Here is an 18,237-nt window from a genome sequence, read left to right as displayed (position 1 = left end):
ACCGCCTCCCACTAGATACATCACTGCTGTGCATACACTACCGCCTACCACTAGATACATCACTGCTGTGTGCATACACTACCACCTCCCACCAGATACATCACTGCTGTGCATACACCACCACCTCCAACCAGATACATCACTGCTGTGTGCATACACTACCACCTCCCACCAGATACATCACTGCTGTGTGCATACACTACCACCTCCCACCTTAAACATCACTGCTGTGCTTACACTACCGCCTCCCACCAGATACATCACTGCTGTGCATACACTACCACCTCCCACCAGATACATCACTGCTGTGTGCATACACTACAACCTCCCACCAGATACATCACTGCTGTGTGCATACACTACCGCCTCCCACCAGATACATCACTGCTGTGCATACACTACCGCCTCCCACTAGATACATCACTGCTGTGCATACACTACCACCCCCCACCAGATACATCACTGCTGTGTGCCTACACTACTACCCCCCACTAGATACATCACTGCTGTGTGCGTACACTACCACCCCCCACCAGATACATCACTGCTGTGCATATACTACCACCCCCCACTAGATACATCACTGCTGTGTGCATACACTACCACCTCCCACCAGATACATCACTGCTGTGCATACACTACCACCTCCAACCAGATACATCACTGCTGTGCATACACTACCACCTCCCACCTTATACATCACTGCTGTGCATACACTACCACCTCCAACCAGATACATCACTGCTGTGTGCATACACTACCACCTCCCACCAGATACATCACTGCTGTGCATACACTACCACCTCCCACCAGATACATCACTACTGTGCATACACTACCACCTCCCACCAGATACATCACTGCTGAGCATACACTACCACCTCCCACCTTATACATCACTGCTGTGCATACACTACCACCTCCCACCAGATACATCACTGCTTTGTGCATACACTACCACCTCCCACCAGATACATCACTGCTGTGCATACACTACCACCCCCCACCAGATACATCAGTGCTGTGTGCATACACTACCACCTCCCACCAGATACATCACTGCTGTGTGCATACACTACCACCTCCCACCAGATACATCACTGCTGTGTGCATACACTACCACCTCCCACCTTATACATCACTGCTGTGCATACACTACCGCCTCCCACCAGATACATCACTGCTGTGTGCATACACTACCACCTCCCACCTTATACATCACTGCTGTGCATACACTACCACCCCCCACCAGATACATCACTGCTGTGTGCATACACTACCACCTCCAACCAGATACATCACTGCTGTGTGCATACACTACCACCTCCCACCAGATACATCACTGCTGTGTGCATACACTACCACCCCCCACCAGATACATCACTAATGTGTGCATACACTACCACCTCCCACCAGATACATCACTGCTGTGCATACACTACCACCTCACACCAGATACATCACTGCTGTGTGCATACACTACCACCCCCACCAGATACATCACTAATGTGTGCATACACTACCGCCTCCCACTAGATATATCACTGCTGTGCATACACTACCGCCTCCCCTAGACACATCACTGCTGTGTGCATACACTACCGCCACCCACCAGATACATCACTGCCGTGTGCATACACTACCACCTCACACCAGATACATCACTGCTGTGCATACACTACCACCTTCCACCAGATACATCACTGCTGTGTGCATACACTACCGCCTCCCACCTTATACATCACTGCTGTGCAAACACTACCACCTCCCACCAGATACATCACTGCTGTGCATACACTACCGCCTCCCACCAGATACATCACTGCTGTGCATACACTACCACCTCCCACCAGATACATCACTGCTGTGTGCATACACTACCACCTCCCACCTTATACATTACTGCTGTGTGCATACACTACTACCTCCCACCAGATACATCACTGCTGTGCATACACTACCACCCCCCACCAGATACATCACTGCTGTGTGCATACACTACCACCTCCCACCAGATACATCACTGCTGTGTGCATACACTACCACCTCCCACCAGATACATCACTGCTGTGTGCATACACTACCACCTCCCACCTTATACATCACTGCTGTGCATACACTACCGCCTCCCACCAGATACATCACTGCTGTGCATACACTACCACCTCCCACCAGATACATCACTGCTGTGTGCATACACTACAACCTCCCACCAGATACATCACTGCTGTGTGCATACACTACCACCTCCCACCAGATACATCACTGCTGTGTGCATACACTACCACCTCCCACCTTATACATCACTGCTGTGCATACACTACCGCCTCCCACCAGATACATCACTGCTGTGCATACACTACCACCTCCCACCAGATACATCACTGCTGTGTGCATACACTACCACCTCCCACCTTATACATCACTGCTGTGCATACACTACCGCCTCCCACCAGATACATCACTGCTGTGCATACACTACCACCTCCCACCAGATACATCACTGCTGTGTGCATACACTACAACCTCCCACCAGATACATCACTGCTGTGTGCATACACTACCACCTCCCACCAGATGCATCACTGCTGTGTGCATACACTACCACCTCCCACCTTATACATCACTGCTGTGCATACACTACCGCCTCCCACCAGATACATCACTGCTGTGCATACACTACCACCTCCCACCAGATACATCACTGCTGTGTGCATACACTACCACCTCCCACCAGATACATCACTGCTGTGCATACACTACCACCTCCCACCAGATACATCACTGCTGTGCATACACTACCACCCCCCACTAGATATATCACTGCTGAGTGCATACACTACCACCTCCCACCAGATACATCACTGCTGTGCATACACTACCACCTCCCACCAGATGCATCACTGCTGTGTGCATACACTACCGCCTCCCACCAGATACATCACTGCTGTGTGCATACACTACCACCTCCCACCAGATACATTATTGCTGTGCATACACTACCACCCCCCACCAGATACATCACTGCTGTGTAGATACACTACCACCTCCCACCAGATATATCACTGCTGTGCATACACTACCACCTCCCACCAGATACATCACTGCTGTGTGCATACACTACCACCTCCCACCTTATACATCACTGCTGTGCATACACTACCACCTCCCACCACCGGTTACCCAAACCAGGAGCCCCATAGCAGCAATAATATGCTGCGCGGAGCGCGTAAAGAAAATTCGGGGCTCCGGTGATAGCTGTACCCAAAATTACACCCTCAGAGTTGCAACAACTCGGAGGGGGATTAGTATTTATCACCGCCGGGGGAGGGGGATTATTGGCAGCAGGAAGAGCCGTCATTCGTGGGTGTGTGTGTGTGTGTGTGTGGGGGGGGTAGTCAGCTGACCTGCTGGCTGTAGTGGAAGGTGTGTGTGTGTGTGTGTGTGTGTGTGTGTGTGTGTGGGGGGGGGGGGGGGGTAGTCAGCTGACCTGCTGGCTGTAGTGGACGGTTTGTGTGTGTGTGTGTGTGTGGGGGGGGGGGGGGGGCAGTCAGCTGACCTGCTGGCTGTAGTGGTCGGTGGAGGGGGGGTTGTAGTCAGCTGACCTGCTGGCTGTAGTGGTCGGTGGAGGGGGGGGGGGGCAGTCAGCTGACCTGCTGGCTGTAGTGGACGGTGGAGCGGGGGGGTAGTCAGCTGACCTGCTGGCTGTAGTGGACGGTGGAGGGGGGGGGGGGCAGTCAGCTGACCTGCTGGCTGTAGTGGACGGTGGAGGGGGGGGGGGTAGTCAGCTGACCTGCTGGCTGCAGTGGTCGGTGGAGGGGGGGGGGGGGCAGTCAGCTGACCTGCTGGCTGTAGTGGACGGTGGAGGGGGGGGGGTAGTCAGCTGACCTGCTGGCTGTAGTGGACGGTGGAGGGGGTAGTCAGCTGACCTGCTGGCTGTAGTGGACGGTGGAGGGGGGGGGGGGCAGCTGACCTGCTGGCTGTAGTGGACAGTGGAGGGGGGGCAGTCAGCTGACCTGCTGGCTGTAGTGGTCGGTGGAGGGGGGGGGGTAGTCAGCTGACCTGCTGGCTGTAGTGGACGGTGGAGGGGGGGGGTAGTCAGCTGACCTGCTGGCTGTAGTGGACGGTGGAGGGGGGGGGGCAGTCAGCTGACCTGCTGGCTGTAGTGGACGGTGGAGGGGGGGGGTAGTCAGCTGACCTGCTGGCTGTAGTGGACGGTGGAGGGGGGGGGGGCAGTCAGCTGACCTGCTGGCTGTAGTGGACGGTGGAGGGGGGGGGGGGGCAGTCAGCTGACCTGCTGGCTGTAGTGGTCGGTGGAGGGGGGGGGGGGGCAGTCAGCTGACCTGCTGGCTGTAGTGGACGGTGGAGGGGGGGGGGGGGGTAGTCAGCTGACCTGCTGGCTGTAGTGGTCGGTGGAGGGGGGGGGGGTAGTCAGCTGACCTGCTGGCTGAAGTTGAAGGTGACTCCAGCGTTCCCGGGATTGGAGTGTCGCTGATTCCTCATCTTGTTGTAAACCAGATCAGATTCGGTTACTGGAGAAAAGCCAAAATCTGCAACACAATCAATTGACTGGTGAGACGTCATGTGATGAACGAGCGGACCAATCACAGAAAGGCCACCGCCCTAGACAAGGAGTTCCCATCATGCCTCATATTACCAGCTAACAACCTCCTACTACTAGTATCGCTAAAACACTCACAATTCACCCCTTCCTCACACTATAGTGTATATAGCAGGGGACCCCAAACGGTTTCAGCCAAGGGCCGGGTCAACGTACTTCAGGCTGCTGGGGGGGGGGGGGGGAACATGCATAAAGTGATGAAAACATGACATTGAATCTAGGTATTGATTCCCCCAATCATGCCCGGAGGAGAAGTCCCAGCAGCAGCCATACAGTCATGCCCGGAGGAGAACTCCCAGCAGCAGCCATTCAGTCATGCCCGGAGGAGAAGTCCCAGCAGCAGCCATTCAGTCATGCCCGGAGGAGAACTCCCAGCAGCAGCCATTCAGTCATGCCCGGAGGAGACCTCCCAGCAGCAGCCATTCAGTCATGCCCGGAGGAGAAGTCCCAGCAGCAGCCATACAGTCATGCCCGGAGGAGAAGTCCCAGCAGCAGCCATACAGTCATGCCCGGAGGAGAACTCCCAGCAGCAGCCATTCAGTCATGCCCGGAGGAGAAGTCCCAGCAGCAGCCATACAGTCATGCCCGGAGGAGAACTCCCAGCAGCAGCCATTCAGTCATGCCTGGAGGAGACCTCCCAGCAGCAGCCATTCAGTCATGCCCGGAGGAGAAGTCCCAGCAGCAGCCATTCAGCCATGCCCGGAGGAGAACTCCCAGCAGCAGCCATTCAGTCATGCCCGGAGGAGAACTCCCAGCAGCAGCCATTCAGTCATGCCCGGAGGAGACCTCCCAGCAGCAGCCATTCAGTCATGCCCGGAGGAGAAGTCCCAGCAGCAGCCATACAGTCATGCCCGGAGGAGAACTCCCAGCAGCAGCCATTCAGTCATGCCCGGAGGAGAAGTCCCAGCAGCAGCCATTCAGTCATGCCCGGAGGAGAACTCCCAGCAGCAGCCATTCAGTCATGCCCGGAGGAGACCTCCCAGCAGCAGCCATTCAGTCATGCCCGGAGGAGAAGTCCCAGCAGCAGCCATACAGTCATGCCCGGAGGAGAACTCCCAGCAGCAGCCATTCAGTCATGCCTGGAGGAGACCTCCCAGCAGCAGCCATTCAGTCATGCCCGGAGGAGAAGTCCCAGCAGCAGCCATTCAGCCATGCCCGGAGGAGAACTCCCAGCAGCAGCCATTCAGTCATGCCCGGAGGAGAACTCCCAGCAGCAGCCATTCAGTCATGCCCGGAGGAGAAGTCCCAGCAGCAGCCATTCAGTCATGCCCGGAGGAGAACTCCCAGCAGCAGCCATTCAGTCATGCCCGGAGGAGAAGTCCCAGCAGCAGCCATTCAGTCATGCCCGGAGGAGAAGTCCCAGCAGCAGCCATACAGTCATGCCCGGAGGAGAACTCCCAGCAGCAGCCATTCAGTCATGCCTGGAGGAGAACTCCCAGCAGCAGCCATTCAGTCATGCCCGGAGGAGAAGTCCCAGCAGCAGCCATTCAGTCATGCCCGGAGGAGAAGTCCCAGCAGCAGCCATTCAGTCATGCCCGGAGGAGAAGTCCCAGCAGCAGCCATTCAGTCATGCCCGGAGGAGACCTCCCAGCAGCAGCCATTCAGTCATGCCCGGAGGAGAACTCCCAGCAGCAGCCATACAGTCATGCCCGGAGGAGACCTCCCAGCAGCAGCCATTCAGTCATGCCCGGAGGAGACCTCCCAGCAGCAGCCATTCAGTCATGCCCGGAGGAGACCTCCCAGCAGCAGCCATTCAGTCATGCCCGGAGGAGACCTCCCAGCAGCAGCCATTCAGTCATGCCCGGAGGAGAAGTCCCAGCAGCAGCCATTCAGTCATGCCTGGAGGAGACCTCCCAGCAGCAGCCATACAGTCATGCCCGGAGGAGAACTCCCAGCAGCAGCCATTCAGTCATGCCCGGAGGAGAAGTCCAAGCAGCCGCCATTCAGTCATGCCCAGAGGAGAAGTCCCAGCAGCAGCCATTCAGTCATGCCCGGAGGAGAAGTCCCAGCAGCAGCCATTCAGTCATGCCCGGAGGAGAACTCCCAGCAGCAGCCATTCAGTCATGCCTGGAGGAGACCTCCCAGCAGCAGCCATTCAGTCATGCCCGGAGGAGACCTCCCAGCAGCAGCCATTCAGTCATGCCTGGAGGAGACCTCCCAGCAGCAGCCATTCAGTCATGCCCGGAGGAGAAGTCCCAGCAGCAGCCATTCAGTCATGCCCGGAGGAGAACTCCCAGCAGCAGCCATACAGTCATGCCCGGAGGAGACCTCCCAGCAGCAGCCATTCAGTCATGCCCGGAGGAGAACTCCCACCAGCAGCCATTCAGTCATGCCTGGAGGAGAACTCCCAGCAGCAGCCATTCAGTCATGCCTGGAGGAGAACTCCCAGCAGCAGCCATTCAGTCATGCCTGGAGGAGAACTCCCAGCAGCAGCCATTCAGTCATGCCCGGAGGAGAACTCCCAGCAGCAGCCATTCAGTCATGCCCGGAGGAGAAGTCCCAGCAGCAGCCATTCAGTCATGCCTGGAGGAGAACTCCCAGCAGCAGCCATACAGTCATGCCCGGAGGAGAACTCCCAGCAGCAGCCATTCAGTCATGCCCGGAGGAGAAGTCCCAGCAGCAGCCATTCAGTCATGCCCAGAGGAGAAGTCCCAGCAGCAGCCATTCAGTCATGCCCGGAGGAGAAGTCCCAGCAGCAGCCATTCAGTCATGCCCGGAGGAGAACTCCCAGCAGCAGCCATTCAGTCATGCCTGGAGGAGACCTCCCAGCAGCAGCTATTCAGTCATGCCCGGAGGAGACCTCCCAGCAGCAGCCATTCAGTCATGCCTGGAGGAGACCTCCCAGCAGCAGCCATTCAGTCATGCCCGGAGGAGAAGTCCCAGCAGCAGCCATTCAGTCATGCCTGGAGGAGAACTCCCAGCAGCAGCCATTCAGTCATGCCCAGAGGAGAAGTCCCAGCAGCAGCCATACAGTCATGCCCGGAGGAGAACTCCCAGCAGCAGCCATTCAGTCATGCCCGGAGGAGAAGTCCCAGCAGCAGCCATTCAGTCATGCCCGGAGGAGAACTCCCAGCAGCAGCCATTCAGTCATGCCCGGAGGAGAAGTCCCAGCAGCAGCCATTCAGTCATGCCCGGAGGAGACCTCCCAGCAGCAGCCATTCAGTCATGCCCGGAGGAGAAGTCCCAGCAGCAGCCATTCAGTCATGCCCGGAGGAGAACTCCCAGCAGCAGCCATTCAGTCATGCCCGGAGGAGACCTCCCAGCAGCAGCCATTCAGTCATGCCCGGAGGAGAAGTCCCAGCAGCAGCCATTCAGTCATGCCCGGAGGAGACCTCCCAGCAGCAGCCATTCAGTCATGCCCGGAGGAGAACTCCCAGCAGCAGCCATTCAGTCATGCCTGGAGGAGAACTCCCAGCAGCAGCCATTCAGTCATGCCCAGAGAAGAAGTCCCAGCAGCAGCCATACAGTCATGCCCGGAGGAGAACTCCCAGCAGCAGCCATTCAGTCATGCCCGGAGGAGAAGTCCCAGCAGCAGCCATTCAGTCATGCCCGGAGGAGAACTCCCAGCAGCAGCCATTCAGTCATGCCCGGAGGAGAAGTCCCAGCAGCAGCCATTCAGTCATGCCCGGAGGAGACCTCCCAGCAGCAGCCATTCAGTCATGCCCGGAGGAGAAGTCCCAGCAGCAGCCATTCAGTCATGCCCGGAGGAGAACTCCCAGCAGCAGCCATTCAGTCATGCCCGGAGGAGACCTCCCAGCAGCAGCCATTCAGTCATGCCCGGAGGAGAAGTCCCAGCAGCAGCCATTCAGTCATGCCCGGAGGAGACCTCCCAGCAGCAGCCATTCAGTCATGCCCGGAGGAGAACTCCCAGCAGCAGCATTCAGTCATGCCCGGAGGAGAAGTCCCAGCAGCAGCCATTCAGTCATGCCCGGAGGAGAACTCCCAGCAGCAGCCATTCAGTCATGCCCGGAGGAGACCTCCCAGCAGCAGCCATTCACTCATGCCTGGAGGAGAACTCCCAGCAGCAGCCATTCAGTCATGCCCGGAGGAGAAGTCCCAGCAGCAGCCATTCAGTCATGCCCGGAGGAGAACTCCCAGCAGCAGCCATTCAGTCATGCCCGGAGGAGAACTCCCAGCAGCAGCCATTCAGTCATGCCCGGAGGAGAAGTCCCAGCAGCAGCCATTCAGTCATGCCCGGAGGAGAACTCCCAGCAGCAGCCATTCAGTCATGCCCGGAGGAGACCTCCCAGCAGCAGCCATTCAGTCATGCCTGGAGGAGAACTCCCAGCAGCAGCCATTCAGTCATGCCCGGAGGAGAAGTCCCAGCAGCAGCCATTCAGTCATGCCCGGAGGAGACCTCCCAGCAGCAGCCATTCAGTCATGCCCGGAGGAGAACTCCCAGCAGCAGCATTCAGTCATGCCCGGAGGAGAAGTCCCAGCAGCAGCCATTCAGTCATGCCCGGAGGAGAACTCCCAGCAGCAGCCATTCAGTCATGCCCGGAGGAGACCTCCCAGCAGCAGCCATTCACTCATGCCTGGAGGAGAACTCCCAGCAGCAGCCATTCAGTCATGCCCGGAGGAGAAGTCCCAGCAGCAGCCATTCAGTCATGCCCGGAGGAGAACTCCCAGCAGCAGCCATTCAGTCATGCCCGGAGAAGACCTCCCAGCAGCAGCCATTCACTCATGCCTGGAGGAGAACTCCCAGCAGCAGCCATTCAGTCATGCCCGGAGGAGAAGTCCCAGCAGCAGCCATTCAGTCATGCCCGGAGGAGAACTCCCAGCAGCAGCCATTCAGTCATGCCCGGAGGAGACCTCCCAGCAGCAGCCATTCACTCATGCCTGGAGGAGAACTCCCAGCAGCAGCCATTCAGTCATGCCCGGAGGAGAAGTCCCAGCAGCAGCCATTCAGTCATGCCCGGAGGAGAACTCCCAGCAGCAGCCATTCAGTCATGCCCGGAGGAGAACTCCCAGCAGCAGCCATTCAGTCATGCCCGGAGGAGAAGTCCCAGCAGCAGCCATTCAGTCATGCCCGGAGGAGAACTCCCAGCAGCAGCCATTCAGTCATGCCCGGAGGAGACCTCCCAGCAGCAGCCATTCAGTCATGCCTGGAGGAGAACTCCCAGCAGCAGCCATTCAGTCATGCCCGGAGGAGAAGTCCCAGCAGCAGCCATTCAGTCATGCCCGGAGGAGACCTCCCAGCAGCAGCCATTCAGTCATGCCCGGAGGAGAACTCCCAGCAGCAGCATTCAGTCATGCCCGGAGGAGAAGTCCCAGCAGCAGCCATTCAGTCATGCCCGGAGGAGAACTCCCAGCAGCAGCCATTCAGTCATGCCCGGAGGAGACCTCCCAGCAGCAGCCATTCACTCATGCCTGGAGGAGAACTCCCAGCAGCAGCCATTCAGTCATGCCCGGAGGAGAAGTCCCAGCAGCAGCCATTCAGTCATGCCCGGAGGAGAACTCCCAGCAGCAGCCATTCAGTCATGCCCGGAGAAGACCTCCCAGCAGCAGCCATTCACTCATGCCTGGAGGAGAACTCCCAGCAGCAGCCATTCAGTCATGCCCGGAGGAGAAGTCCCAGCAGCAGCCATTCAGTCATGCCCGGAGGAGAACTCCCAGCAGCAGCCATTCAGTCATGCCCGGAGAAGAACTCCCAGCAGCAGCCATTCAGTCATGCCCGGAGGAGACCTCCCAGCAGCAGCCATTCAGTCATGCCCGGAGGAGAAGTCCCAGCAGCAGCCATTCAGTCATGCCCGGAGGAGAACTCCCAGCAGCAGCCATTCAGTCATGCCCGGAGGAGACCTCCCAGCAGCAGCCATTCAGTCATGCCCGGAGGAGAAGTCCCAGCAGCAGCCATTCAGTCATGCCCGGAGGAGACCTCCCAGCAGCAGCCATTCAGTCATGCCCGGAGGAGAACTCCCAGCAGCAGCATTCAGTCATGCCCGGAGGAGAAGTCCCAGCAGCAGCCATTCAGTCATGCCCGGAGGAGAACTCCCAGCAGCAGCCATTCAGTCATGCCCGGAGGAGACCTCCCAGCAGCAGCCATTCACTCATGCCTGGAGGAGAACTCCCAGCAGCAGCCATTCAGTCATGCCCGGAGGAGAAGTCCCAGCAGCAGCCATTCAGTCATGCCCGGAGGAGACCTCCCAGCAGCAGCCATTCACTCATGCCTGGAGGAGAACTCCCAGCAGCAGCCATTCAGTCATGCCCGGAGGAGAAGTCCCAGCAGCAGCCATTCAGTCATGCCCGGAGGAGAACTCCCAGCAGCAGCCATTCAGTCATGCCCGGAGGAGAACTCCCAGCAGCAGCCATTCAGTCATGCCCGGAGGAGAAGTCCCAGCAGCAGCCATTCAGTCATGCCCGGAGGAGAACTCCCAGCAGCAGCCATTCAGTCATGCCCGGAGGAGACCTCCCAGCAGCAGCCATTCAGTCATGCCCGGAGGAGAACTCCCAGCAGCAGCATTCAGTCATGCCCGGAGGAGAAGTCCCAGCAGCAGCCATTCAGTCATGCCCGGAGGAGAACTCCCAGCAGCAGCCATTCAGTCATGCCCGGAGGAGACCTCCCAGCAGCAGCCATTCACTCATGCCTGGAGGAGAACTCCCAGCAGCAGCCATTCAGTCATGCCCGGAGGAGAAGTCCCAGCAGCAGCCATTCAGTCATGCCCGGAGGAGAACTCCCAGCAGCAGCCATTCAGTCATGCCCGGAGAAGAACTCCCAGCAGCAGCCATTCAGTCATGCCCGGAGGAGAAGTCCCAGCAGCAGCCATTCAGTCATGCCCGGAGGAGACCTCCCAGCAGCAGCCATTCAGTCATGCCCGGAGGAGAAGTCCCAGCAGCAGCCATTCAGTCATGCCCGGAGGAGAACTCCCAGCAGCAGCCATTCAGTCATGCCCGGAGGAGACCTCCCAGCAGCAGCCATTCAGTCATGCCCGGAGGAGAAGTCCCAGCAGCAGCCATTCAGTCATGCCCGGAGGAGACCTCCCAGCAGCAGCCATTCAGTCATGCCCGGAGGAGAACTCCCAGCAGCAGCCATTCAGTCATGCCCGGAGGAGAACTCCCAGCAGCAGCATTCAGTCATGCCCGGAGGAGAAGTCCCAGCAGCAGCCATTCAGTCATGCCTGGAGGAGAACTCCCAGCAGCAGCCATTCAGTCATGCCCGGAGGAGACCTCCCAGCAGCAGCCATTCACTCATGCCCGGAGGAGAACTCCCAGCAGCAGCCATTCAGTCATGCCCGGAGGAGAAGTCCCAGCAGCAGCCATTCAGTCATGCCCGGAGGAGAACTCCCAGCAGCAGCCATTCAGTCATGCCCGGAGGAGAACTCCCAGCAGCAGCCATTCAGTCATGCCCGGAGGAGAAGTCCCAGCAGCAGCCATTCAGTCATGCCCGGAGGAGAACTCCCAGCAGCAGCCATTCAGTCATGCCCGGAGGAGACCTCCCAGCAGCAGCCATTCAGTCATGCCTGGAGGAGAAGTCCCAGCAGCAGCCATTCAGTCATGCCCGGAGGAGACCTCCCAGCAGCAGCCATTCAGTCATGCCCGGAGGAGAACTCCCAGCAGCAGCATTCAGTCATGCCCGGAGGAGAAGTCCCAGCAGCAGCCATTCAGTCATGCCCGGAGGAGAACTCCCAGCAGCAGCCATTCAGTCATGCCCGGAGGAGACCTCCCAGCAGCAGCCATTCACTCATGCCTGGAGGAGAACTCCCAGCAGCAGCCATTCAGTCATGCCCGGAGGAGAAGTCCCAGCAGCAGCCATTCAGTCATGCCCGGAGGAGAACTCCCAGCAGCAGCCATTCAGTCATGCCCGGAGAAGAACTCCCAGCAGCAGCCATTCAGTCATGCCCGGAGGAGAAGTCCCAGCAGCAGCCATTCAGTCATGCCCGGAGGAGAACTCCCAGCAGCAGCCATTCAGTCATGCCCGGAGGAGACCTCCCAGCAGCAGCCATTCAGTCATGCCTGGAGGAGAACTCCCAGCAGCAGCCATTCAGTCATGCCCGGAGGAGAAGTCCCAGCAGCAGCCATTCAGTCATGCCGGGAGGAGACCTCCCAGCAGCAGCCATTCAGTCATGCCCGGAGGAGAAGTTCCAGCAGCAGCCATTCAGTCATGCCCAGAGGAGAAGTCCCAGCAGCAGCCATTCAGTCATGCCCAGAGGAGACCTCCCAGCAGCAGCCATTCAGTCATGCCCGGAGGAGACCTCCCAGCAGCAGCCATTCAGTCATGCCCGGAGGAGAAGTCCCAGCAGCAGCCATTCAGTCATGCCCGGAGGAGACCTCCCAGCAGCAGCCATTCAGTCATGCCCGGAGCAGAAGTCCCAGCAGCAGCCATTCAGTCATGCCCAGAGGAGAAGTCCCAGCAGCAGCCATTCAGTCATGCCCGGAGGAGAAGTCCCAGCAGCAGCCATTCAGTCATACCCGGAGGAGAACTCCCAGCAGCAGCCATTCAGTCATGCCTGGAGGAGAACTCCCAGCAACAGCCATTCAGTCATGCCCGGAGGAGAACTCCCAGCAGCAGCCATTCAGTCATGCCCGGAGGAGACCTCCCAGCAGCAGCCATTCAGTCATGCCCGGAGGAGAAGTCCCAGCAGCAGCCATTCAGTCATGCCCGGAGGAGACCTCCCAGCAGCAGCCATTCAGTCATGCCCGGAGCAGAAGTCCCAGCAGCAGCCATTCAGTCATGCCCAGAGGAGAAGTCCCAGCAGCAGCCATTCAGTCATGCCCAGAGGAGAAGTCCCAGCAGCAGCCATTCAGTCATGCCCAGAGGAGACCTCCCAGCAGCAGCCATTCAGTCATGCCCGGAGGAGACCTCCCAGCAGCAGCCATTCAGTCATGCCCGGAGGAGAAGTCCCAGCAGCAGCCATTCAGTCATGCCCGGAGGAGACCTCCCAGCAGCAGCCATTCAGTCATGCCCGGAGGAGAAGTCCCAGCAGCAGCCATTCAGTCATGCCCGGAGGAGAACTCCCAGCAGCAGCCATTCAGTCATGCCCGGAGGAGAACTCCCAGCAGCAGCCATTCAGTCATGCCCGGAGGAGAACTCCCAGCAGCAGCCATTCAGTCATGCCCGGAGGAGAACTCCCAGCAGCAGCCATTCAGTCATGCCCGGAGGAGAACTCCCAGCAGCAGCCATTCAGTCATGCCCGGAGGAGAACTCCCAGCAGCAGCCATTCAGTCATGCCCGGAGGAGAAGTCCCAGCAGCAGCCATTCAGTCATGCCCGGAGGAGAACTCCCAGCAGCAGCCATTCAGTCATGCCCGGAGGAGAAGTCCCAGCAGCAGCCATTCAGTCATGCCCGGAGGAGAAGTCCCAGCAGCAGCCATTCAGTCATGCCCGGAGGAGAAGTCCCAGCAGCAGCCATTCAGTCATGCCCGGAGGAGAAGTCCCAGCAGCAGCCATTCAGTCATGTCCGGAGGAGAACTCCCAGCAGCAGCCATTCAGTCATGCCTGGAGGAGACCTCCCAGCAGCAGCCATTCAGTCATGCCCGGAGGAGAAGTCCCAGCAGCAGCCATTCAGTCATGCCCGGAGGAGAACTCCCAGCAGCAGCCATTCAGTCATGCCCGGAGGAGAACTCCCAGCAGCAGCCATTCAGTCATGCCCGGAGGAGAACTCCCAGCAGCTGCCATACAGTCATGCCCGGAGGAGAACTCCCAGCAGCAGCCATTCAGTCATGCCCGGAGGAGAACTCCCAGCAGCAGCCATTCAGTCATGCCTGGAGGAGAACTCCCAACAGCAGCCATTCAGTCATGCCCGGAGGAGAAGTCCCAGCAGCAGCCATTCAGTCATGTCCGGAGGAGAAGTCCCAGCAGCAGCCATTCAGTCATGCCCAGAGGAGAAGTCCCAGCAGCAGCCATTCAGTCATGCCCGGAGGAGAACTCCCAGCAGCAGCCATTCAGTCATGCCCGGAGGAGAACTCCCAGCAGCAGCCATTCAGTCATGCCCGGAGGAGAACTCCCAGCAGCAGCCATTCAGTCATGCCCGGAGGAGACCTCCCAGCAGCAGCCATTCAGTCATGCTCGGAGGAGAACTCCCAGCAGCAGCCATTCAGTCATGCCCGGAGGAGAAGTCCCAGCAGCAGCCATTCAGTCATGCCCGGAGGAGAACTCCCAGCAGCAGCCATTCAGTCTCACCCGGAGGAGAACTCCCAGCAGCAGCCATTCAGTCATGCCCGGAGGAGAAGTCCCAGCAGCAGCCATTCAGTCATGCCCGGAGGAGAAGTCCCAGCAGCAGCCATTCAGTCATGCCCGGAGGAGAAGTCCCAGCAGCAGCCATTCAGTCATGTCCGGAGGAGAACTCCCAGCAGCAGCCATTCAGTCATGCCTGGAGGAGACCTCCCAGCAGCAGCCATTCAGTCATGCCCGGAGGAGAAGTCCCAGCAGCAGCCATTCAGTCATGCCCGGAGGAGAACTCCCAGCAGCAGCCATTCAGTCATGCCCGGAGGAGAACTCCCAGCAGCAGCCATACAGTCATGCCCGGAGGAGAACTCCCAGCAGCAGCCATTCAGTCATGCCCGGAGGAGAACTCCCAGCAGCAGCCATTCAGTCATGCCTGGAGGAGAACTCCCAGCAGCAGCCATTCAGTCATGCCCGGAGGAGAAGTCCCAGCAGCAGCCATTCAGTCATGCCCAGAGGAGAAGTCCCAGCAGCAGCCATTCAGTCATGCCTGGAGGAGAACTCCCAGCAGCAGCCATTCAGTCATGCCCGGAGGAGAACTCCCAGCAGCAGCCATACAGTCATGCCCAGAGGAGAAGTCCCAGCAGCAGCCATTCAGTCATGCCCGGAGGAGAAGTCCCAGCAGCAGCCATTCAGTCATGCCCGGAGGAGACCTCCCAGCAGCAGCCATTCAGTCATGCCCGGAGGAGAAGTCCCAGCAGCAGCCATTCAGTCATGCCCGGAGGAGAAGTCCCAGCAGCAGCCATTCAGTCATGCCTGGAGGAGACCTCCCAGCAGCAGCCATTCAGTCATGCCCGGAGGAGAAGTCCCAGCAGCAGCCATTCAGTCATGCCCGGAGGAGAAGTCCCAGCAGCAGCCATTCAGTCATGCCTGGAGGAGACCTCCCAGCAGCAGCCATTCAGTCATGCCCGGAGGAGAAGTCCCAGCAGCAGCCATTCAGTCATGCCCGGAGGAGACCTCCCAGCAGCAGCCATTCAGTCATGCCCGGAGGAGAACTCCCAGCAGCAGCCATTCAGTCATGCCCGGAGGAGACCTCCCAGCAGCAGCCATTCAGTCATGCCCGGAGGAGAAGTCCCAGCAGCAGCCATTCAGTCATGCCCGGAGGAGACCTCCCAGCAGCAGCCATTCAGTCATGCCCGGAGGAGACCTCCCAGCAGCAGCCATTCAGTCATGCCCGGAGGAGACCTCCCAGCAGCAGCCATTCAGTCATGCAGCAGCCATTCAGTCATGCCCGGAGGAGAACTCCTAGCAGCAGCCATTCAGTCATGCCTGGAGGAGACCTCCCAGCAGCAGCCATTCAGTCATGCCTGGAGGAGACCTCCCAGCAGCAGCCATTCAGTCATGCCCGGAGGAGAACTCCCAGCAGCAGCCATTCAGTCATGCCCGGAGGAGAAGTCCCAGCAGCAGCCATTCAGTCATGTCCGGAGGAGAACTCCCAGCAGCAGCCATTCAGTCATGCCTGGAGGAGACCTCCCAGCAGCAGCCATTCAGTCATGCCCAGAGGAGAAGTCCCAGCAGCAGCCATTCAGTCATGCCCGGAGGAGAAGTCCCAGCAGCAGCCATTCAGTCATCCCCGGAGGAGAACTCCCAGCAGCAGCCATTCAGTCATGCCCGGAGGAGAACTCCCAGCAGCAGCCATACAGTCATGCCCGGAGGAGAACTCCCAGCAGCAGCCATTCAGTCATGCCCGGAGGAGAACTCCCAGCAGCAGCCATTCAGTCATGCCTGGAGGAGAACTCCCAGCAGCAGCCATTCAGTCATGCCCGGAGGAGAAGTCCCAGCAGCAGCCATTCAGTCATGCCCAGAGGAGAAGTCCCAGCAGCAGCCATTCAGTCATGCCTGGAGGAGAACTCCCAGCAGCAGCCATTCAGTCATGCCCGGAGGAGAACTCCCAGCAGCAGCCATACAGTCATGCCCAGAGGAGAAGTCCCAGCAGCAGCCATTCAGTCATGCCCGGAGGAGAAGTCCCAGCAGCAGCCATTCAGTCATGCCCGGAGGAGACCTCCCAGCAGCAGCCATTCAGTCATGCCCGGAGGAGAAGTCCCAGCAGCAGCCATTCAGTCATGCCCGGAGGAGAAGTCCCAGCAGCAGCCATTCAGTCATGCCTGGAGGAGACCTCCCAGCAGCAGCCATTCAGTCATGCCCGGAGGAGAAGTCCCAGCAGCAGCCATTCAGTCATGCCCGGAGGAGAAGTCCCAGCAGCAGCCATTCAGTCATGCCTGGAGGAGACCTCCCAGCAGCAGCCATTCAGTCATGCCCGGAGGAGAAGTCCCAGCAGCAGCCATTCAGTCATGCCCGGAGGAGACCTCCCAGCAGCAGCCATTCAGTCATGCCCGGAGGAGACCTCCTAGCAGCAGCCATTCAGTCATGCCCGGAGGAGAAGTCCCAGCAGCAGCCATTCAGTCATGCCCGGAGGAGAAGTCCCAGCAGCAGCCATTCAGTCATGCCCGGAGGAGACCTCCCAGCAGCAGCCATTCAGTCATGCCCGGAGGAGAAGTCCCAGCAGCAGCCATTCAGTCATGCCCGGAGGAGAAGTCCCAGCAGCAGCCATTAAGTCATGCCCGGAGGAGACCTCCCAGCAGCAGCCATTCAGTCATGCCCGGAGGAGACCTCCCAGCAGCAGCCATTCAGTCATGCCCAGAGGAGACCTCCCAGCAGCAGCCATTCAGTCATGCCCGGAGGAGAAGTCCCAGCAGCAGCCATTCAGTCATGCCCGGAGGAGAACTCCTAGCAGCAGCCATTCAGTCATGCCTGGAGGAGACCTCCCAGCAGCAGCCATTCAGTCATGCCTGGAGGAGACCTCCCAGCAGCAGCCATTCAGTCATGCCCGGAGGAGAACTCCCAGCAGCAGCCATTCAGTCATGCCCGGAGGAGAACTCCCAGCAGCAGCATTCAGTCATGCCCGGAGGAGAAGTCCCAGCAGCAGCCATTCAGTCATGCCTGGAGGAGAACTCCCAGCAGCAGCCATTCAGTCATGCCCGGAGGAGAAGTCCCAGCAGCAGCCATTCAGTCATGCCTGGAGGAGAACTCCCAGCAGCAGCCATTCAGTCATGCCTGGAGGAGAAGTCCCAGCAGCAGCCATTCAGTCATGCCCGGAGGAGACCTCCCAGCAGCAGCCATTCAGTTATGCCCGGAGGAGAACTCCCAGCAGCAGCATTCAGTCATGCCCGGAGGAGAACTCCCAGCAGCAGCCATTCAGTCATGCCCGGAGGAGAAGTCCCAGCAGCAGCCATTAAGTCATGCCCGGAGGAGAAGTCCCAGCAGCAGCCATTCAGTCATGCCCGGAGGAGAAGTCCTAGCAGCAGCCATTCAGTCATGCCCGGAGGAGACCTCCCAGCAGCAGCCATTCAGTCATGCCCGGAGGAGAAGTCCCAGCAGCAGCCATTCAGTCATGCCCGGAGGAGACCTCCCAGCAGCAGCCATTCAGTCATGCCCGGAGGAGACCTCCTAGCAGCAGC

At 58.9% G+C, this 18,237-nt stretch overlaps 1 protein-coding gene across 1 annotated transcript in view; it reads right to left on the bottom strand.

Annotated features, from left to right (window-relative positions):
- TAF1C (TATA-box binding protein associated factor, RNA polymerase I subunit C) overlaps positions 1-18,237 on the bottom strand; it is a 140,909-nt gene that overhangs the window by 57,575 nt on the left and 65,097 nt on the right. Inside the window, exon 4 of the mRNA XM_068253378.1 lies at positions 4,441-4,550. Coding sequence (XP_068109479.1) covers positions 4,441-4,550 — 110 coding nt within the window. The remainder of the gene's footprint in view (positions 1-4,440; positions 4,551-18,237) is intronic.

The sequence above is a fragment of the Hyperolius riggenbachi genome, chromosome 1 (assembly GCF_040937935.1).
Source record: "Hyperolius riggenbachi isolate aHypRig1 chromosome 1, aHypRig1.pri, whole genome shotgun sequence".
Lineage (NCBI taxonomy): Eukaryota > Metazoa > Chordata > Amphibia > Anura > Hyperoliidae > Hyperolius > Hyperolius riggenbachi.
This window is presented reverse-complemented; position numbering and strand designations above follow the sequence as displayed.